The sequence below is a fragment of the Chiloscyllium punctatum genome, chromosome 12 (assembly GCF_047496795.1).
Source record: "Chiloscyllium punctatum isolate Juve2018m chromosome 12, sChiPun1.3, whole genome shotgun sequence".
In the NCBI taxonomy this organism is placed as follows: Eukaryota; Metazoa; Chordata; class Chondrichthyes; order Orectolobiformes; family Hemiscylliidae; genus Chiloscyllium; species Chiloscyllium punctatum.
The window spans coordinates 58,926,934-58,950,090 of NC_092750.1; the positions used below are offsets into that span (position 1 = coordinate 58,926,934).

Genomic DNA, 23,157 nt, shown 5'->3' on the forward strand with positions numbered 1-23,157 from the left:
GTAAATGCAGATTCCCTTTTTAGAATATGACATGCTAATTTTCCAGCTCTCAGAAATGTTCTTCATGAATAGCCTGACCTTATAATTAAAGGTTGATTCATTATTGATTAATTACCATGTAGTATTACTAACCTTCTGTTCCTTTGAATGCCTTGATCAAAAGTGGCAAATTGAATATGTGGATATTATTTATCTCCCAGTTTCAAAATCTATGTTTCAAAAGGTATTATGTTACAGTGAAATTCTACAGTAAGTGCAGATGATCTGTAGACAAAATGGACAAAGATGACAGCACAAAACTATATTTTTAGTGTCCTTGGACATCTGCATGCAATTTGTTTATGTTCTAAATTAATTTACAATTTACAATGGGAAACTAAACTAGAAATAATCTATCTTTCGCAAAAGGGGCAGCTCTGTATATTGACTTTTTTTATTGTTGATAAAATCATCAATATAATTTACCTTGAACATTAATACAATTTTGGAATTCTTCAAGATTCTACAATTCACTGCTTGATTACACTTGTGTTAAAAATAAAACACTGCAGCATTATGGGTTTGTTTTTTTATAAAGGACTTCAGTCACATATTATTTTCAAACATGGCAATGTGTGAGATCTCCTCATTTATTTGCATGTTTTTTAACTGTGGTTTAGTTTGTGAAACCTGTTCGACATGGAAACGTTGGACAGAAAAGTTGTGACTCTATGATGCAAGTGTCATGAATGCACTTCTTCTGAGTGTACAGGTCCTTGAGATAAATAACCTTGGCTTAGTGCTACCAATCAGGTCTGAGAGTCTGCGGTTTTAAGCACCATCCTCGACACTGAGGTGTATAGTTCAGTTAAAAGTTCAGATCAGTATCGAGGAAGGCTGGCAGTGTCGTGAGAAGTTGACTGTCAGATGAGATGGGCAGCATGGTGGCTCAGTGGTTAGCACTGCTGCCTCACAGCGCCAGGGACCTGGGTTTGATTTCCCCCCTTGGCCAATTGTCTGTGTGGAGTTTACACATTCTCCCCGTGTCTGCGTGGGTTTCCTCCGGGTGCTCTGGTTTCCTCCCACATTCCAAAGATGTGCAGGTCATGTGAATTGGCTATGCTAAGTTGTCCATACTGTTAGGTGCATTAGTCAGGGCTAAATAGAGAGTTAAGGAATGGGTCTGGGTGATTTACACTTCGGAGGGTCAGTGTAGACTTGTTGGGCCGAAGGGCCTGTTTCTATACTGTAGGGAATCTAATATAATCAGGTCAAGACCAAAGTCCTATTTCCTCGCTTAGGTGGATGTAAAAGATTGCAAGGCACTATTGGCAGAAAAGTTCTTCTGGGTCACGGTTGATATTCATTCATCAACCAAAATTACTTGAAGACAAATGGTTAGGAAATATGTCTCATTGCTGTTTATGGGACCATACTCTGCATAAATTAGTTGCAGTATAATGTCACATTAAACAGTAAATACCTTTCCAAAGTGCCTCTTCTAAAACACAGCAGAGTTGCTCAATTGGCTTTCTGATCTGGAGACAGTTTCTCATCGTGTTGATATGAGAGTGTGCTAGGTCCTGCAGATATGGCCCTGTGGATACTGAATGGCATGTCCAATGAGAAATTGGTGAAAAACCAGCCATGCAATCCATGTAGCACTGTCAGTGTGCGATCCTGTGATTTGGGGATCCTAAATGGAAGCATCTAGCATTATCGGTAGCCAGGCGTCAATATCGCTCAGTGATATTATTGAGGATCTACAATACCAGCTTCCCACGGAATAAAAGGACTGTTGTGATACGTTAATTGCCTGACAGAGCATGATTACTTTACCACTGTCAGTACATGAGAGTGTTCAGTATTCACATTCAATACCCCTCTCGTCAACCGATTTGTTTGGTAATCCCTACATTGCTGCTTTACTTAGTAACACACCACAAAGGAGAATCCTGCTGGAAAACCTACCCATTCGGTATAAGGGTGTTAGTTAACTTGCATGAGTATTGATTAGAATCAAAATGAAAAAAAAGCCATGAAAGTTTTTTAAAATGACTAATAACCAATTGAAAAACAATTTTTTTGAGATTTTAGACTTCCATTGCCTTGGAACCATGGAGTATCATTGAAAGTTTTCAGCAGAATTCTGTTACTTGGTTTCCAGATAGTGCTGATCCCAAGTTCATTTTCAACTTTTTACTGTGGTGGTATTCCAACAAGCGTTTGTTTAACAAGTAAATAGGAACACGTTGTCTCCTGAATTTGGCTTCTGCTAGTCATTTTCATGGCTTCAGCCTAAGGGCACATTCTGTTGATATATGATGTAATAAAAGCTAATTCCAGAAAAAGAAACAAACCCTGAAGTGAATGATAAGTCTTGAATTCAATAAGATGAAATGTTACCTGAAGAAAGTTGCAGAGAGTCATGAACCATTTTGGTCTTTAAATCAGATAGATGCAATCTTCCTACTTCTCTGGTTGCATGTGTTAGTTGTCTGATAAAGGTTATATTACAGGAGCTGGAACAATCCAATGGGCTTCAGGCTAAAGTTTTTCCAACTTCTTTCTCAGGCATAGAACTGTTTGTCTGTGCCATTTGTTAAAACCAGAAGTTATTACTAGAGGTGGTGATTTGTCACTGAGATCCAAAGATAAGTTTTCACTGGTTACAGGACTTCAATGCAAATTTGTTGTAAGTGAAACCACATGCCAAATTTCAAGGTTTGTTGTGGATTACAACATTGTGCCAAGTCCCTTTCATTTCTTGTCACACAGTGATTGACTTGAACTTGCTGTCACTTCAGGTTCTCCAAAATGTTATGCTTCTATTTTTTTCCTTTCCCCTCTGTCCTTGCTGTCTTTTCAAATCATGACTGTTGTTTTAACCTCAACTATTCATTGATTTAACCTTGTCTTCTTCACTCTTTCCAACCGTATTATTTTCCTGTTGTAGGGACTTTGTTTCATCATGTAATACATCGTGACTTAAAGAGAGACGTTTATGATGTGCTTTAGACTAATGTCCCATGCGATGCAGTCGTGGACGGATGACTTTCATTCCTCGACTTGTAAAACTTTTCATATTCTCTCCCACCTCCCACAATCGCTCCCTTATAACTCTCTCTCTCTCTCTTCACTCTCACACACACAAACACATGTGCAGACACACACATACAATTTGACAAATTACAATTTTGAAGCACTATACACTGAAGAACCATAATGGAGCAGCTGGATTTTTTAATGTGACAAAGTTTATGAGGATGACTGAGAAAAAGCTTCAGTGTTAATAAAAACAGGATTAATTAAGGATTGCAGCCATTTAAGTAGCAGGTTCCACATCTTGATTTCTGCAACTGTTATCCTGAAAAATGGCTTTAACTGCATCCTGAGAACATGCAAAGGCTACAAGAGATGGCTGGGAGGTGGGAAGCAAAGACCTGACACCTTCGGCCTCTGATCCAATTAAGTCTGTCGAGGAAAGGTCCGTGGACAGAGCTAACTCTTTCTGTGGACTCAGCCGTTCCCAATCTGCATGCTTGTACAACTTCCAGAATGCACATCTGATGAGCAACTTTGCCCATTGCTTTTCTCACAGGGGTTGGGTTTGCAATGCATTTTGGTGATGAGACCTTTGTCAGTTTTGCAACACACTAGCCCAGTTCCCAACATCATTCAAAATCATGCTAAAACTCTCTCCTCCTGTTGCCCATCAATCTCTTGTGACCCCTTTACTTGCCCTTGCTACCCTTATATCCAGTTCATCCTTCATTCATTCATCGTGCCCTTTTAGGATCCCATGCCATCTCTGTACCCCCTCTTAAGTATCCTTCATTGTCACATGTCAAATATACACTATAATGCTCAGGATCCAATAAAGAGCAATAATAATTATCTTAAATTATTTGGGAGATAAACATTGTACCTCTCACAATATAATAAAATCCTGAATTCAAGCACACCATCATTGATACTGCAAAGAAAAAATAAATACTGTATTGCTAAAATAAAGCACTTAAGTGTCTAATATGTTTGTACACAAGAAACACATCAAAGATATATGTAATTATTATAGTTTCTTAAAAGGTTCAGTTGTTCTTAATCAGTTGACTGTCTGTTGTGTTTGAAACCATTATTCAGGTTTGTAAACATGTCAAGCATTCATAATGGTTACAGCTGTCGTAACATGGACCTCCAATCACTTCAGAAAAAAGTTGACAATAGAATTTCATCTCATTTTAATTTCAAAGTAGTATGACTATCACTCAATCAAGAGGAGTAGGTACAGTTATTTTAATCAACTTTTGAAAACACAAATTTTTAAACAGTGAGATTTGTCCATTTATTTATATCACAGCTTTAAACATGATAGCAGATGTTGACTATGTTATGAAGATGTGGATGTAATATACCTTTGAGAGTGAAAGCTAACAATGACAGCACCAAGTATTATCAATAAGACACAATGTAACGTGCTTCAGCTACTGGGGTAGTTGGTTGCCTGAAAACAACCAAACAGATTCAAATTAGGCCAATCAGTTTAAATTATACCCCGAAAAATACCAAATTCCAATCAAGTTTGAATTGAGTATATTGACAATCTTAAAAGCTAATGACACAATCCAATGTTTTGGGGTATAAGGCTGGGGAAAATTGAGCAGTTAGAGGATGAGAACTGCCACCACACCAGCAGCCATAGACTGCTAGTCAGAACACTCTTGAGTGGTACCTGTCTCGAGAAGGAGTTTGCACAGAGAAAAACATCGACACTGACCTGGAGAGCCAAACTACAGATGAAGATAATGAGAAGATTCGACCATTGGCTGGTTTTAAAATTTCAATTTTTCTGTAAATCTTAATTGGGAGCTTTATCGGACCAGTATTATAGAAGGGAAGGTAGAAAATAGGTTGGAGGAATGAGTTGTAAATAGTTGTTTGTTACTTATAATCTGTTATAACTTAAGGAATAAAGTTGTTAATTTTTACTTTAAACAGTTCTTGGCCAGTCAAATGTTTACAGATTGCTGCACGTGATAAATTGTTTCTAAGCTGCTGGTTTTAAATTAAGCAGGAGAGTTTACCTCATGTCATAACAACAGGAATTTTTTTTATATTTATAATGCATTTTGACACTTTACTTAAGGGAAAGTACTGTATGAAATGTCTCCCACAATGGTGGTCAGTATAACTTTGAAGAACCAATCCCAATGGTGAATCACAGCATTAAAGTTAAATCTGCGTCATAATACAGCACCTAAAAGTGACATGTAAAGGTGTCAAACATTTTGCACTAACCTTTGAATGTTCCTGGCTCCTCAACAAAGATACACATTGGTCCTGGACTCTCCAAGGGGACACATAAAAATTGTGGGAAGAGAAAACAGTTATAGTCCTTGTAATGAGAACATCTACCTCAGAAGAAGTGCGTGAGCCATTTATGTCCAAAGTCTCCCCAAACTGTAAAATGCCACAGCAGAATTGGGAGCACAAGGAACATTTACTATGCAAAGCAAAATAGGGTGTTGTTTCATTACCTGATTTACACCTCCACTGAAAGACAAAAAATTCAGCCCAGAGCTCTCATTATCTAATGCTGTCAGTGGCAAGTCACGAGCTATTGCCCAATATTTAGTTTTCTGTTCTCGAGTGGGAGATTTGCTGCTGATGGATAAGTATAACATTTTAGCAGACACCATCAAGTACTCAGTTCAACATTAGCTTAGAAAGCTTGCCGTGGTCATTGAACATAATTAATCGGAGGAGTAGGAGGCAATTCAGCCCCTTGAGCCTGCAATGCCATTTAATACGATTGTGCGTGACTTCACTTTCTCAGCCTCTCAGCCTCGACTTCACTTTCCTGCCCATGCTGTATAATCCTTCAACCCATTACTTATTATAATTGTGGGTGGCTACGGAGAAAAGTGCCTTTTCTTTATCTCTAATCCCAGTCTTCCTTGTTCACAGATGTTGAATTCCATGTTGGTCAGTAATTTATGATTTGGTGTGTTGATGGCAATCTGATTTTTATTCCTTGCTGTAGCCCATTCCCATCCATTCCTGTCTAAAATGTCCCAAATGTACAGGAGGTCAATTTAATATATTTGTGTGATACTGAACTACATTGTTTAGAAAAGAAAAAAATCAAGAAGAATTGCTAAATTTCTTAGTTGAAGTTTTGATCGTTGGTTTTTATGGTGTTCAGCTATTACACAATGAAGGAATGAAAATAAACATAAGAACGTCTACCACTGTGACCTCCATTGCCAATTTTAAGCCAAAGACTCTGACTGAGAAATGTGAATAATAGGGTCATTAAGTCATTGAAATGTACTGCATGGAAACAGACCCTTCGGTCCAACTTGTCCATGCCGACCAGATATCCCAACCTAAACTACTCCCATTTGCCAACACTTGGCCCATATCCCTCTTGGCCCATTCCTGATGAAGGGCTATTGCCCAAAACGTCGATTCTCCTGCTTTTCCAGCACCCCACTCTCTATTCTGGTAGGGTTACAATTTGCATCAATACTGATATTCTCCATGATCAAATACCACTCCTGTGACATTTACCTTAAGTCTCAAATAAAAAAAAAGGGCATTTGGATCATACTATTAGTGTCTGCTGGTATTTGCTGTCACATCCCTAGTACCAAATAAGGTGGCAAATAAGTGTAAAGTAAATGAGGCATCCACATTGTTTTTACAAATTTATATGCAATATATAATTGATGATGAGATTGTGTTATGAAGTTGAAGGCATGTATGTAACTTTGAGACAGAATGCTGTTCTGAACTAAGAGATTATAAACACCTGCTTATATGACTAGATGGCAGTCCCAGAGTGTACTGGAAAATTGAAAATATGTAACATTTAGCTATGAAATGGATACCTGAGTTTTGGTTGCTGTTTTGAAAACAATTCAAATTTAACCGATCAGTTTAAACTATGCCCCAGGATACTAAAACCCAATTGAGTTTGAATTGATTGTTTTTCCAACATCAAACCTATGAGATGATCCGATGTTAGGGGGGTATAAAATGTGGACATTTTGAAAGTTGGTCAGACAGCAACTGTCTTTGAATCAGAAATGCATGGAGAGCTAACATCTTACTCTCCTAGAAATTAGGAAACACTCTCTATCAAAGGTACTTTTTCATGTGAAACATACTATCAGTAAAAGGAAAAAAAACCCAGGGAGATCCTCAGCGGAAGAAGAAAGACACAAGCCAACAGTGACTGTGTAGTTTTGAAATTAAATTGATACAATTTTAATAAATGTCTTATTGGAACAGCATATTGTAATAAAGTTGGGGGCAGATAATAAGTAGTTAAGTGATAGGGGGGCATAGAGTTGTGTTTAATGTACACTTTCAGAGTTGAATAATAAATTGATATTTTAATAGAACATTACAGCACAGTGCAGGCCCTTTGGCCCTTGATGTTGCGCCGCCCTGTCATACTAATCTGAAGACCATCCCACCTACACTATTCCATGTATGTCAATATGTCTGTCCAATGACGACTTAAATGCACTTAAACTTGGCAAATCTACTCCCGTTGCAGGCAAAGCATTTCATACCCTTATTACTCTCTGAATTAAGAAACTACCTCTGACATCTGTCCTATATCTATCACCCCTCAATTTAAAACTACGCCCCCTCGTGTTCGCCATCACCATACTTGGAAAAAGGCTCTCCCTGTCCACCCTGTCTAACCCTCTGATTATCTTGTATGTCTCTATTAAGTCACCTCTCAACCTTCTTCTCTCTAACGAGAACAGCCTCAAGGCCCTCAGCCTTTCCTCGTAAGACATCCCTTCCTTACCAGGCAACATCCTAGTAAATCTCCTCTGCACCCTTTCCAAAGCTTCCACATCCTTCTTATAATGCGGTGACCAGAACTGTACACAATACTCCAAGTGTGGCCGTACTAGAGCTTTGTACAGCTGCAGCATAACCTCCTGGTTCTGGAACTCAATCCTATTAATAAAGGCCAAAACACTTTCTGCCTTCTTAACAACTCTGTCAACCTGGGTGGCAACTTTCAGGGATCTGTATACATGGACACCAAGATCTCTCTGCTCATCTGCACTCCCAAGAATCTTACCATTAGCCCAATACTTTGCATTCCGATTACTCTGTCCAAAGTGTATCACCTCACACTTGTCCACAATAAACTCCATTTGCCACCTCTCAGCCCAGCTCTGCATCCTACCTCCTCTGACTCCACACACAACTTCCCACTATTATCCTTGATTGGCCCTAATTTAACTCTCGTCATTCTTTTATTCTTGACATACCTATGGAAAGCCTTAGGGTTAACCCTGATCCTATCCGCCAATAACTTCTCATGTCTCCTCCTGGCTCTTCTGAGCTCTCTTTTTAGATCTTTCCTGACTTCCTTGTAACTCTCAAGAGCCCTAACTGAGTTTTCATATTTTGTCCTAACATAAGCCGTCTTCTTCTTCTTGACCAGGGATTCCACTTCCTTAGTAAACCATGGCTCACGCGTTCTATATCTTCCTCCCTGCCTGAATAAGCTCCACATTTTTGATGTGCTCATCCCCTGCAGTTTCCTTCACCATTCTACACTTCCTAAATCTTTCCTAATTGCATTGTAATTTCCCTTCCCCCAGCTGTAACTCTTGCTCGGTGGAGTACACCTATCCCTTTCCATCACTAAAGTAAACCTATCAGAATTGTGATCGCTGTCTCCGAAGTGCTCACCTACTTCCAAATCTAACACCTGGCCAGGCTTGTTACCCAGTACTAAATCTAAAGTGGCTTCGCCCCTTGTTGCCCTGTCTACATACTGTGTCAGGAAGCCCTCCTGCACACACTGGACAAAAACTGACCCATCTATAGTACTCGTACTGTAGTGATCCCAGTCAATATTTGGATAGTTGAAGTCCCCCATGACAACTATCCTGCCTCTCTCACTCCTATCGAGAATCATCTTTGCTATCCTTTCCTCTACATCTCTGGGACTATTCGGAGGCCTATAGAAAACTCCCAGCATGGTGACTTCTCCTTTCCTGTTTCTAACCTCAGCCCATACTACTTCAGTTAATGAGTCCCCAAACATCCTTTCTAAAACTGTAATATTGTCCCTGATCAACAATGCCACACCTCCCCCTCTTTTGCCATCTTCTCTGATCTTACTGAAACATCTGAATCCCGGAACCTGCAACAGCCATTCCTGTCCCTGCTCTATCCATGTCTCTGTAATGGCCACAACATCGAAGCCCCAGGTACCAACCCACGCTGCCAGTTCACCCACTTTATTTCGGATGCTCCTCGCGTTGAAGTACACACACTTCAATCCAGGTTCTCGCTTGTCAGTGTCAGATACTTGATTTTGGAACTCCCTACTCTCATCCTCTTCTGTACCTATCTACAATTTTGGTTCCCATCCCCCATTCCCATTCCCATCTATAGGTTTAAATCCATCTGGATAGCTTGAGCGAATTTCCCACCCAGGATATTGGTACCCCTCTGGTTTAGATGAAGACCATCCTGCTTGTAGAGGTCCCACCTACCCCAGAAAGGGCTCCAATTATCCAAAAACCTGAAACCCTCCTTCCTGCACCATCCCTGTAGCCACGTGTTCAACTCCTTTCTCTCCCTATTCCTCACCTCACTAGCACGTGGCACGGGCAGCAAACCAGAGAAAACAACTCTGTTTGTCCTAGCTCTAAGCTTCCATCTTAGCTCCCTGAATTTCTGCCTCAAGTCCCCATCTCTCTTCCCACATATGTCGTTGGTGCCCATGTGGACCACGACTTGGGACTGCTGTCCCTCCCCCCGAAGGATCCCAAAAACACGATCAGAGACATCATGGACCCTGGCACCCGGGAGGCAACACACCAACTGTGAGCCTCTCTCGTCCCCACAGAACCTCCTATCTGTCCCCCTAACTATCGAGTCCCCAATGACTACTGTTCTGCTCGTCTTCCCCCTTCCCTCCTGAGCAGCAGGTGCCCCACTGCTTTCCCCTGGTAAGTCATCCCCCCCAACAGTATCCAAAACGGTATACTTATTGTTGAGGGGAATAGCCTCAGGGGATCCATGCATTGCCTGCCAGTTCCCTTTCTGTCCCCTAACTGTCACCCATCTGTCTTTTTTTATCTGGGGAGTGACTACCTCTCTGTAAGTCCTGTCAATACCCCCCTCTGCCTCCCGAATGATCCGAAGTTCATCCAAACTCCAGCTCCAGTTCCAGTTCCCTAACACGATTTTAGAGGAGCTGGTGTTGGGTGCACTTCCCACAGATGTAGTCAGCAGGGACACTAGTGATTAGATTAGATTAGATTAGATTACTTACAGTGTGGAAACAGGCCCTTCGGCCCAACAAGTCCACACCGCCCCGCCGAAGCGCAACCCACCCATACCCCTACATCTACCCCTTACCTAACACTACGGGCAATTTAGTATGGCCAATTCACCTGACCTGCACATCTTTTGGAGTGTGGGAGGAAACCGGAGCACCCGGAGGAAACCCACGCAGACACGGGGAGAATGTGCAAACTCCACACAGAGAGTCGCCTGAGGCAGGAATTGAACCCGGGTCTCTGGCGCTGTGAGGCAGCAGTGCTAACCACTGTGCCACCGTGCCGCCCACATTACTTCCCCTTACTTCCCACATTCTGCAGGAGGAACATTCCACTGCCCTAAACCCCATTCCCACTATTCTAACTCCCAAAGTGACTACTAAAAAAAAGATTCCAAAATAAACTAGTTACCTTACCTTGTCAACCTGGCTCCCACAACGTTTTTTTTAGGTTAGAGGAGGAGGAGGATGGACCTCGGATAACACAGCCACACAAATATAAACTGTTCTACTTACCCTTCCCAGGAGTCCTTTGGTTGCTCCTCCCTCACTGGCCTGAAGGTAAGAAGTTTAAATATACTTATTGGCCTTCCTGACTATCACCTCGCACCAACGTCCCCTCCTCCCGGCTCCCGCCTCTCGCTGCTCCGAAGTGGAATTTCGGAGTTCTGTTACTCATTTTAACAGATTATGTGATGAGGCAAGGTTTTCTGGGTGTTTGGTTTAATTCACAGAGGGGTCCACCTTCGTGTCATTACAATGGTGAATTTTCAAGTTGCGGATACATGGCTGTATTTGTACCTTTTCAACTCCTTGCAATAATCAATTAAAATTGTTTTTGTCAACATCTACTGAAATATACCACTGTTATAGACCATACACTGAATATTGTGAAATTTGTTTAGTATAAATACCTTTCAGCTATTGAAAAGTTAGTTGTAAGTGTGTCTGGGTACTTCTTCATTTTGAGAAGGCTTGCACTTAACAGTATTTGGTAAAAACGTATTGACCTGAAAATTAAGTGATCCCTTCAATTTGAAAGAAGTGATTGAAATACCCATTTATCCCCAGTACAAACTGAGTTTTTAGCTTTATAATAAATGACCAATCTCAGCTATACCTTCTCCTAGGCACTACAGTAAAGTGGTTCTTTCAGAGAAATGGATTATAGTGGTCTTTATGACAATGTCTGGTACTTCCGTCTTCTCTTCTTCATTCCCACTCCTAATTAGCAATTTATTTTCACTTTTTTATGTATATACTCTCCACAATCAGTCCCCCTGTGTTTTCTCTTTGAAAATAAAGAAGTGCAGTTTGAGGCTTGGTAACGCGGAACAGCAGAGCACACTTGAGCTTAAACTCACTGTAGCAAAATGAGGTAAAACACTGGTGAATGATTGCGTTTGTGTATATGGCATGATTCGGTTTTACACTGTGTCATAAAAAGATCACTGAGTAAAAACTAGAAAGATACACTTTTTTTTGTTGGCGAGAAAATCCTGTATACCATTTTATATGTGACTTTGAGTTACTCTGTGAGGGCCTGCAGTTAGGTTTGTGCCTAATCTTTTCCCAAGCTTGCAGTTGTAATGGAATTCTCAAAGGCAAGTGGAGAAGGTGTGATACAATCTGGTGAATTTTGCGCCATTGCTGAGATCTTCAAACAGGTTTTGAGTAACAATTAAAGACTCATTTAGAAAGCAAAATTCTACCCGATAAAGTGAGAAATTGAATTGCTTTATGTAAATTCCGAACTGTAGTTGCTTGCTCTTTATTGCTGGTTGTGTCCTATATTCTGAGTGATTGAGGTCAAACTAATGGAAAATATACTATGGTCAAATAACAAATGTTAAAATAAAGTCTTTCAGTATGTTTAAGGAAGAGATTGAAGATAAGCAGTGTCATACAGAGTTAGGGTAGTGGTGTGAGTAGAAGTCATTGAAGTGTTGGAACAATCATGATTGTATTGAATGCTGGGGCAGGCTTGAGGAACTGAATGTCCTACTCTTGTTCCTGTGTTATTAAAGGTACAGAGAAATACACTTAACATTTTGTGTCCAATATGACTCCTCTGCTGCCTCTCTTTCCACAGATGTTGAGTTTCTCTAGCACTTTGCGTTTTCCATTCATATTGCCAATATCAGCAGTATTTCCCATATGTTGCTACAAAGAGACTTGGACTGCCATTTATCTGACAGGATCGGGAGACAGAAATTCTCAATGTATTTTTCTTTCAAAAGTCTTAGATATTTGCTTGAGGCACTTTAACTTGCAGGACTACAGACCAAAAGTCAAAAGTGGGATTAGACTGACCATTTATCAGTTTGTACAGATATAATGTGCTACATAGCCTCTAAAGGGTCAAATTAAGATGTGCTGGGGCTCCATTACTTCACAGGACAAGCCATTGCAACAGTCGGGGTCCAAGGTCAATTTGACCACAAAAGACAGCTTACTGAACATGAATTACAGGAAATTTTATGCTTTGATGCATTGCAGAAATGATACATTTAATATGATTATCATATTAAAAAATTCTTAAAATGAGGTCACAAAACCTTGCAAGATAAAGTATTTTAAAAAAAGAGATTACCTTCTGTGTTAGTTGTATTCTGACAATATCTAAACAATTCGTTAAATATTGTGGTAGTCTACTCCCCTTTATTTCTTTATAAATTTTCAGATACCAACTGATCACCTTTCAATATAAACATAGCACTTTGACAGTATGATGCACATTAACTCCCAGCATCTGCACAGGAGGCAGCTGCCAACATTAAAATACATTAAAGCTAAAACTGACCGAAAGAAAACATTTACATTGAAGTTGGGAATTCAAAGTCTTTCACCCAATTTGGGGTTGTGGAGGCTTCCAGTTTCTTTTCTCTGGTATCATGTCTCATTAAACTCCTCTTCCCTGCTCCTTCCAGAAGATGGAAACCATCACTGTGGCGGTTTTAATAATCTTGCTTCTCTGCTCAATAGATTTGTAACATAATCTAATCTGGTAATTCACTGGTGTTCTGAGGGTACACCACATTGTCTTGCGTGCTGCCTCTCAAAAGACATATTAAACCAATAGCTTGTCTACCCTAGGTGAATGTAAAAGACCACATGGCATTATACAAAGAACCGCAAGAGAGACCTTCAGTGTTCATGCCAATAACCATATCTATGTATAATGCCTTGCAGGATATTCTCAGGATATTCCAAATTTCTTTACAGCCAATGAAATACTCTTGAAGTGGGTTTGAAAGCTTCTTCCACTACATTTGCTTTCTATAACTGCAAGGTATGGTTAAATGAAAAATAATAAACACTTCACTCAGTGCAATGAAAAGAGATTATCTGGTCATTAGCATAATGCTGTTTACATGATTTAACTGTAAACAGATTTGCTGCTCCATTTCTTGTGTAACAAGAGCCACTGTGGGAATCTGTTTTACCCCAAACTGAGCTTTGACCCTTCTGTTGACTCATTCACCATTTTCTATCAACTTTAGCCCATGCAGAACTCTGCTGCCTGCATCCTATACCATAGTATCTAACTCATTCATCCCAAATTACACTTCTCATTTAGCTTGACTGGCTAGGCCAGCATTTAGTACCAATCCTTAATTGCCTTTGACAGGTGGCAGTTAGCTGCCTTCTTGAAACATTGCAGAACACTTATTTTAGCAATGCCTGCAATGCTTTTAAGGAGACAGGTTCCAGAAATTCTACTGACAACTGCACAAAGTTCAGCACCATCCATGACACCTACTGAAGCAGTCCATGTGCAAATGCAGCAAAATCTGGACAATATCCACGTTTGGCCCAACAAATGATCCTTGCTATTCAATGGCATTATGTCATTATCATTACTGAATCCCCTGTTACTAACATCCTCAGAGTTGCCTTAACCCGAAACTGAACTGGACTAGGGAAAAGGAATACTGTGGCAACAAGAGTAGTTTACAGATTAGGAATTGTACAGCAAGTAACTCTCACCCTGACTCTCAAAAGCCTGTCCACCACCTACAAGGCACAAGTTAGAAGTATGATGGAATGGTCCCCGCTTACTTGTATGAGTGTACCTCCAACTCAAGAAGCTTTACACCAGCCAGGACAAAGGATTGATTGGCAATTGTTTGATTGCCACCTGATCCACAAAAAGCTCATTTCCTTCACAACTGTACAGAAGTCAACCAACTCTTAGACAGGCAGCTTCCAAACCCTTGACTGCTATCACACCTCATTCTGACTTGGAAATATATCACTGTTCCTTCGGTATCACTGGGTCAAATTCTCTCCCTAACAGCAATATGGGTCTCTCCACAACAAACAGACTGTGGTGGTTCAAGAAGGCAATTCATTGATACCTTCTTGAGGACAACTGGGATGGACAATAAATGGTGGCCCAGCCAGCAATGTCTACATGTCATGAGTAACCAAAAAAAAAGTTAAGCGAAGTGAATATGTAAAACTTACCCAGATGGATTATAAGTACAAAAAAGTGAGATTGTCCACTTTGGGGAGAAGAATTCAATTGTTGTTTTTTATTGAAATCAAAAGTAACTGTGTAATACTGTGATTGAGGCTAATCTGGTATCCTTGTCCATGAATCACAAAGTTTCATGCCAGTACAACAGATAATTAAGAATGCCACTGGGATATTGACCTTTACTGCAAAGGCAATAAAGGCATAGAAAAGAAGGGGAGGTATTATCACAACTTTTCAGGACATTGGTGATACTACACTTGCATATGGTTTTGGTGTACTTGAAAAGTAATGTATTTGCATGGGAGGTAGTTCAGAGAAGGCCGACTGAGTTGATTCCTGGAATGAAAGGGTTGTCTGTTGATTAAAGGTCATGCTTATTGGGCCTACGCTCAGTGCAATTTTGAAGTGTTTTAAATAAATCTGTTCATATGGAACATTTCTCGCTCAGGTCAAGCTTGAACCCAGACCTTCTTCCCGAAAAGCAGGCACACAACCACTGTAGCACAACCATTTCAGTAGAGTTTGGATGCTAAGGAAACATGTTCATGAGAAAAGCTAGAACCAAAGGTGCAACTTCAAAATAAGATGTCTCTCCTTTAAGGAGATGAAGAGATAAGTTTTCTCTCAGCAAATATTAACCTTTGTGTTTCTTTACCCTAAGAGCAATGTACTTTTTTCAAGGATGAGTAAGAGATTTTTGATCAACAAGGGAGTTGAGTATTATGACAGCCAGGTATGAAAATGGAGTTAAGGCACAATTAAATGCAGTATGATGTTATTGAATGCAAAGCAGGTCTGGGAAGTGAAATAACTTACTCATTTTTATGTCCATTGTTTATGTTGATTTATGTTAAATTTTACATGAAATTGCATGTAATTCTGCATGATGAATCCTGTGTTATTTATAGTGCAGAACCAGCCATTTAAAGCAACCGACCCTTACCAGGGCTTCCGATTGAAATAACGTAGGTTGGAATGAGGTTCATATCACTGAGTCAGAAAATCCTTTCGTTCCTTTCTCCCTAATATGTTCATCTAGCTTTCCTTTAAGTGTGTCTCTGGATTTAAGATTATATAAGACAGACAACTGAATGTTTTGATTATGAAAGAATCTTACCCTACATTTGGTTGTTTTAGTCCTGTGGCACATTTGCAAACCCACATATTTGACAAATCCCAAGGTTGACTTCTTTCACAGGGAATATTTGCTCATCTTAGGCAATCATTGTACCACCATGCAAAAATGTGTATACTTAATCACTGTCTGTCTGGAGATGGATTTGGCAGAAGATAGCAAAACCGAATGAAACTCACTGCTTATTGATATTCTTGATTACTGACCTCACTGTAATATGATTCACAACTTCCACACTGCCAGAATGGGATTTGATGTGATTGTTCTTTTGCTATTGTTCTTGCTTTGCTGATTTATGCACATAGCCTTCTGTTTCTCAAAAATTATGATTGATTTCTGATTCAAGATTATTTTAGCCTTTCTCTTTGTGTTTCCTTTTTTGTCTCTGTCAAAATTGTCAAGACAACCAATGTCACCATATTTATTTGTTAAACATGAAGCATTGTTCGCATTTTGTGATTCACTATAAGACAATCATTTGACTTCTCTGCCTCCCTGAAGCAGTAATCATCAGAAAATGTCTCATTTATTTTTGAAAAGAGAAGCTCCAAACGTTTTTTATCGATTGGTGCTCAAAATGCACTCTGTCAACTATTGATGCCAACTGCTGTCATTGGTGACTGTTCTGTCTCATTTCTAATGAGTCACCATGTGCTTCATAATATGCTTCATTAACTTTGCAGAAAATATCATTTTTGAAACCTGTGACAGCACATGAAGAAAAGATCCACACATGATAAGCCTGCACTTAATAGTCCGTAATTCATCCAGTTCTTCGAGCTCTATTTGCCCACAAAAGGAAGCATCCACCTCTTCATTTTGTGTAACTACAGGAATCACTTGTACTTTTTTTATTTTTATTTCAAAAATATACTTTATTCATAAAATAATTTGATGGTCTGTACAGTTGGTCATGCCATACATACGTAAACATTTACATACAGAGATCAGAATTTATTATTTTTATATACCGGTCTGTATGTTTATCAATCATATGTCCATATATTTAGCTGAGGCGTCAGCAGAGCCCAAATGACTGTGTGGGCCCCCTGTTCTTCTTAGGCAGGCAGATGTTACACGGTGGTCTTTCCCCACCGCACCTTGGCCCCAAGCTTCAGCGTGTCCCTCAACACGTAGTCCTGGACCTTGGAATGTGCCAGTCTGCAACACTCAGTCGGGGTCAACTCCTTCAGCTGGAAGATCAATAGGTTTCGGACCGCCCAGAGAGCGTCCTTCACCGAGTTGATGATCCTCCAGGCACAGTTGATGTTCGTCTCGGTGTGCGTCCCGGGGAACAGACCGTAGAGCACGGAGTTCCCGTGTCACAGAGCTGCTCAGGAAGAACCTCGACAAACACCACTGCATTCCTCTCCAGACGACTTCTGTGTAGGCACATTCCAGAAGGAGGTGTGTGACAGTCTCGTTCCCCCCCCCCCCCGCAGCCGCTTCGAGGGCAGCGTGCGGTGCGACTGAGAGTCCGGGCGTGCATAAAGGATCTCAGGCAGAGCCCTCCTCACCACCAGCCAAGCCATGTCTTGGTGCTTGTTGGAAAGTTCTGGCGATCAGGCATTCTGCCACATGGCTTTGACAGTCTGCCCAGGGAACCACTCGACAGGATCCGCCCTCTTCTTTTCCTGAAAGGTCTCAAGGACACTACGTGCTGACCACTTCCTGATGGACTTGTGGACAAAGGTGTTTTTCTTCAGAAACGTCTCCACGAAGGGCAGGTGATACGGAACGGTCCAACTACTCGTAGCATTCCACGGCAGCGAGGCCAGGCCCATCCTTCGCAACACCGGGGACAGGTAGAACCTCAGTACATAGTGACACTTGGTGTTTGCACACACAGCTTGATGCAGCCACACACAAAGATGGCCATCAGGGTGAGGATGGCATTGGGTGTATTTTTTCCCCCATTGCCCAGATCTTTGTACTCACAAGCACTCCCAACAGGACTGCCGACAAGATGGAGAACAGAGGTTCCCCTTCCTTCTTGTTGAAGACCTTCAGGAATCACTTGTACAGTCTTCTGCATTGTACTGATTGGAATCTGACACAGCATTGAATAGAACCTGGCATTCCTAGCACCACCCTTCGAGACTAACAGTTTACTCAGTGTTATAATTGAGTCTGGAGGAGTATGCTTTTTTTCATGTAGTAGAAGTGTCACTGGCAATGCAGTGTTTGTTTCCTAATTGCCCTTGAATTGAGTGACCCATTTCAGAAGGTAGCTAAGATTCAACTACAGAGGAACCTCAATTATCAGGCATTCGATTATGCAAATGTCAGATTATCCGGCAAGATCGCAAGGTCCTAATGCTTGGGTGAACTGTTATCCGGCATTCAATTATCCAGCATTTGATTAACTAAGCAAAATACTCTCTGCCTGTGTTCTCTGTGTTTCCTCTGTACATTGCTATGAATCTGGATGCCAGTGTAGGGCAGACCAAGAAAGGGTCCAATTGCAAAATCACATCTAATGTTAGACTCCGCACTTAGAGTTTTGCAAGCACAGGCTGGTTGGGTACAATCAACAAACATCTTGCTACACTTTTGATGGAAAGAACCACCAAAGAAATGTAGAGATGAAATCCCGTCTCCCAAGGACACCTCCTGTCATGTTACTTGGCACCCCCATTGTGTCAACTGTGATAGTGTCAGAATAGACCTAGCAGCTCAAAACTGAACCACATTGAGGCTCTGTAGGTAGCAGAATAGCATTCTGCAACAACCTACAGCCTCATGGCCTGGCATACAAGTCACTCTACAATTATCATTAAATCAAGGGACTGTCCTTGTTCAACAGGGAATGTAAGGAAGCCAGGAGCAGTGCCAGGCATGCATGGAGTTGGGTGCCAGCCTAGTGGGGGTGCGGCGGGACTGCATGTGTGCCAGACAGTGGCTGGAGCATGTGGTGGACGGAGTGGATTGTGCAATCAATGGATTGAGTCGAGGTTCTGCGATCCTGTCGGGAGTGGTGATGGACATTTAGATTGGAGGACGGAGCTCCTCAGCCTCAATGGTGGGGGAGTCCAACATCGGTGCAAAAGACAGGTTTGATGCATTTGCAACAATCTCCATTTTGAAGTGTTGAATGAAAATTTAAGTTTGGCCTCCTAAGTCCCCAGAATCACAATCTTCAAACAATTATAAAATTTTCCAAATCTTGCTACAGTAAACCAATTGGCCATGCAGTTTGATACGATCCCTCCGTCTTTCGGCCATGCAACCTATAAACTGATACCATGTCTGCACTGAATATCCCATATCACATTGATCATTTGTATGATAGGCATTATATCTTCTGCCTTAATTGCAGCATCACATTAGTGGCGGACACCACTTGTTGTTACTGTATAGTCATGTGAAACAGTTAGCTTGACCTGTTACTCAACCTTGTGAGATACCTTACCCTTTCAGGGTAATCTTGGCATTTTAACAACAAAGAGCTCCTATCTTCAGGTCTTCAATTAGTTCACAGGATATACAGCAAGAAAAGATCTATTCAAGGATCTCAATATCCGCAGGACTGCTTTGATGCACTCTACTTCAGCATCAAGTTTGCATTGTGAAAAAATAGCTTGGACTCTGTACATGGGTACCAATCGCACCAATCTTATTGGAAATCCTACAGTTCTATGTATCATATGTGTACTAAACAATGAAAGGAAGACTGTGGTAGACAATAGCAGAGAACTCCAGCTGCGTTATTAACTAGGACATTGAGCAAAAGGAACTCATCTGCTTGTTCAGTTTCAAATGTGAATTTAAGTGCAGGAGCTCATTAAAACATGTTACTGTGATTCCAGATATAACAATCATATCAACAATATATCAGAAATATGAAAGAGGTGGGGGTTAGTTGCCAATCCATTTATCATTGAATCCAATAAAATGTTTGAGACTGTTAGGCCTAGAGGGGATTCCAAAGCAATGCCATCTGTTTGGACTTACTTGATGTTAATGAAACTGATCTCAACTGCGTTACTGAGTTCATAAATTTAATGAATATTGATTCGTGCAGTGATGGTAGGTCTGAAATCATTAGAGTATATTATTGCAGGCAGATGTCTATAGCTTCTCTACATTGGAGTTTTACATTGGTGGATATGTTAGCAACATGAAATGAAGGCATAGACATTGTGTTACTCTCAATGTCCAATTACTGTATTAGCTTTGCAAATGTGAAAGATTCCTTCACTGCTTAATTGGACAACTTGCTCAAAACTCGTAGCAATTTATCCAACCATTTCACTAGTTCATGATGTGCAGAGCCTGTCATAGACAAGGTAACGACGAAAAAGACATCACTTTTGTATGACTTGGGCAACCCATACACGTGCAGTCACAGTGAGCCATGAGGATGAACCCAAGAATAAATATTGTCTCACTGCAGGGCACAAATCCTTGGAGGCACGAGCTGATTTGGCACAGGCATATTGTAGGATTCGGAATGACTTGTCTGATTTTCATATCAATATGAATGTTCGGCAGTGATAGAAGGCCTCCGTACCAATCTAGTCATGGACGTTAGTAAACCCAACAAAGATATTTGAATCCTTAGCCGGTGAGACTATATCAATAAAATGCACACCATAGATAATGAAAGGTTCACATTTGTATCAATTGGACTTGCCACTCAGCATGACTGGACAGCCTGACCAAAAGCTAGATTTAGAAAAGCATTTTCTAGACATTGTAAAGGCAATGAGCTGTCAGGTCGTTAGGAAGGATTGCAGACTTCTTCAGGAGCCTATGCAGTGCAGGGTTCTGTGGGGAGTGTTTCTTCTGAAGATCGTATTACTGGTGGGAGGTGAAATTTATCAATAAACGATAGAACCCCGTAGCAATTCCTCTCGATTGCAAGATTTAGAAACCACCTTTAATTAGTTTTACAGAGGACTCCCTATTATGTAGGAATTAGCAAAAGGTCTGTTAGATCTGGTGAGATCTTTGGAGAGCCACCAATCTTTCTCCAGATTGATCATTGTTAGGGAAAAATTCAAATGAATGTTGTGTTGACACGTTCAATGCAGTAAGGGAAGACTGCCTATTGATCTCTTCTAAGAGTTTGAGTGTTTCATTCTATGAGGTGGAAAACAAAGTGCCTAGCCTCTGTTCCAAACCATGGGTTTTTCTGAGGCAGTACATAGTTATTTTCGTCAGTGTTGTCCTGTAGAACAATCTGAGATAGAAGCAACCAATTATTTTCAGAGTTCGTGAAAACCTCTTTTCCAATCTAGACTATTTTGGTGATGTGACAGTCCAACTGATATTTAGATGCAGTTAGTTGATATGTTAGCAACTCAATTAGCTGCATCTGAAGTCGCTAGGAGCAACCCATGAAAATTTCATTCACTGCATCTACAGTTAATGGACAGATTATTCTGCCTGATTGCATCGCACATATGCATACTTCACGTGGAGGGGTACATTTGTAGCTGCTTTTCTGTAGGTTAATAAAGATGCTCTATCAATCAGACAGAAGTATCTAATGTGTCGGACTGAAAAACTCAGTCTGGCCCTGTGCTGTGATGGTAACACGTGGGAAGCTTAGGAATGGGATGTGGATGTCATGCAATATTGGAAATAAGCCATTCTTCCAGGTCAAGTTTTACTGAGGAAAAATACCCAACTACACATTGCAACAACATGATACGTTCTTACTGGTTATTTGGCGCCCAAAATATTGGAGGATTCAGCATCCTTAAATTAATAGACTTGAGTGTATTTTAGTATGTTTTGAGTAATCTATCATTTTTAACTACCCTTAATAATAGTGAGAGACATGTCCTATGCCTCAAGTTGTTCTCTCCAGCAAAATCAACATTGGTCATTCTGATTCACTTCAAATGGACAAAGCATGAAAATTTCAGCTATTCTTTACTGAAACAGTCACCTCAAGACTGGAGTTAGTGTCATTCCCTACATTTAGTGAACATTGAGAAATGTCAGAAGCTACACCACACCAGGTTATAGTCCAATACGTTTATTTGAAATGACAAGCTTTCGGAGCGCTGCTGCTTCATCAGGTGAAGTGACTTCTAACTTTGTCTGCCCAGTCCAACACCAGCACTTCCACGTCATTGAGAAATACGACAAAGGGGCAACAAAAGATATATTAAAAGTCAGAAAGTTTGTTGTTACATTTTCATTTGCACCATCTGGATTGTCATTATAATTGTAAAGATGAGTTGATGGTAGACCCATGAAATTGAGGAAGCAGCAGAGATGAAGTTTTTGATAAGGTGCCTCATATTAGACTATTTTAATACGAAAGTAGCCCATGGTGTTGGAGGGTGGTATATTAGCAGGGACAGAGGATTGGTTAAATAATAGAAAATGGAGATTTGGGATGAGGGGGACATTTTCAGGCTGTTAACTAGTGGTGTAATTGGTGATACTAAAGTGTAGACCAGTCACAAATTCATTATATGGCTATCATAAACTTTAGATCTAATGCATAAGTACATATATGTATTATTCTAGGTAACCTCATATTTTGTATTTGTCTTTCTCTGCCTTATAGAAAAATGAATGGCTTTGTTTGAACTGTCAGACCAAACGACTGATGTCTGGAAATTTGGGAGATGCACCACTTCCTGTCCCATCACTAACATCAAAGCAACAACCATCGATGTCACCACAGCATCAAACAGGGCCAACGGGCGTCAGTGTGCAACAAAGAAAAGGGATTAGCCAACAGCAAGCTGGCCCTGCCCAGCAACAGAAGGTCCCTGTAGCATCAAGTCAACAATTATCTCAGCCTAAGGAAACACCAACTGCTAAACCAGGACAACCCATGCAAACAAAGCAACAGGCTCCATTGATTGTGGATAAGCAACATCCTCAGCAAATGCATCCTGGGCAAAGAGAGGCCCAGGCTGCAAACCCAAACAAATCACAGTCACCAAGGGAGAAGCCAAAACCTGCAGTACAGAGCACTGCAGTACCTGCAACCGCAAAAGTGATCAGTGCAGACAAAAAAGTTGACCCTTCTTCTAAGGAGACCTCCCAAGCAGCTGAACTACAGAAAGCAAAAGTTCAAGAGGTAAGTCACTTAAAATGCATGTGATGACAAACCCAAAAAAATTATTTACGCTTAAGTTGAATTGTTTTGTGACAGTACAAATGCCATGTGTCAAGAATAAATCATGCAAGTTCCAAGGTCAGAGAAATGTATAGTTGAGAGTTTAAGGAAGAAAACTGAATTGTTGAGCATTTCTT

The 23,157-nt window shown here is 40.6% G+C and overlaps 1 protein-coding gene across 8 annotated transcripts in view; it reads left to right on the top strand.

Annotated features, from left to right (window-relative positions):
* Positions 1-23,157, top strand: part of LOC140483865 (protein bassoon-like) — a 645,800-nt gene that overhangs the window by 394,990 nt on the left and 227,653 nt on the right. For all 8 annotated transcript variants that reach the window (XM_072582636.1, XM_072582635.1, XM_072582637.1 and 5 more), the window contains exon 4: positions 22,460-22,981. In XM_072582636.1, coding sequence (XP_072438737.1) covers positions 22,460-22,981 — 522 coding nt within the window. The remainder of the gene's footprint in view (positions 1-22,459; positions 22,982-23,157) is intronic.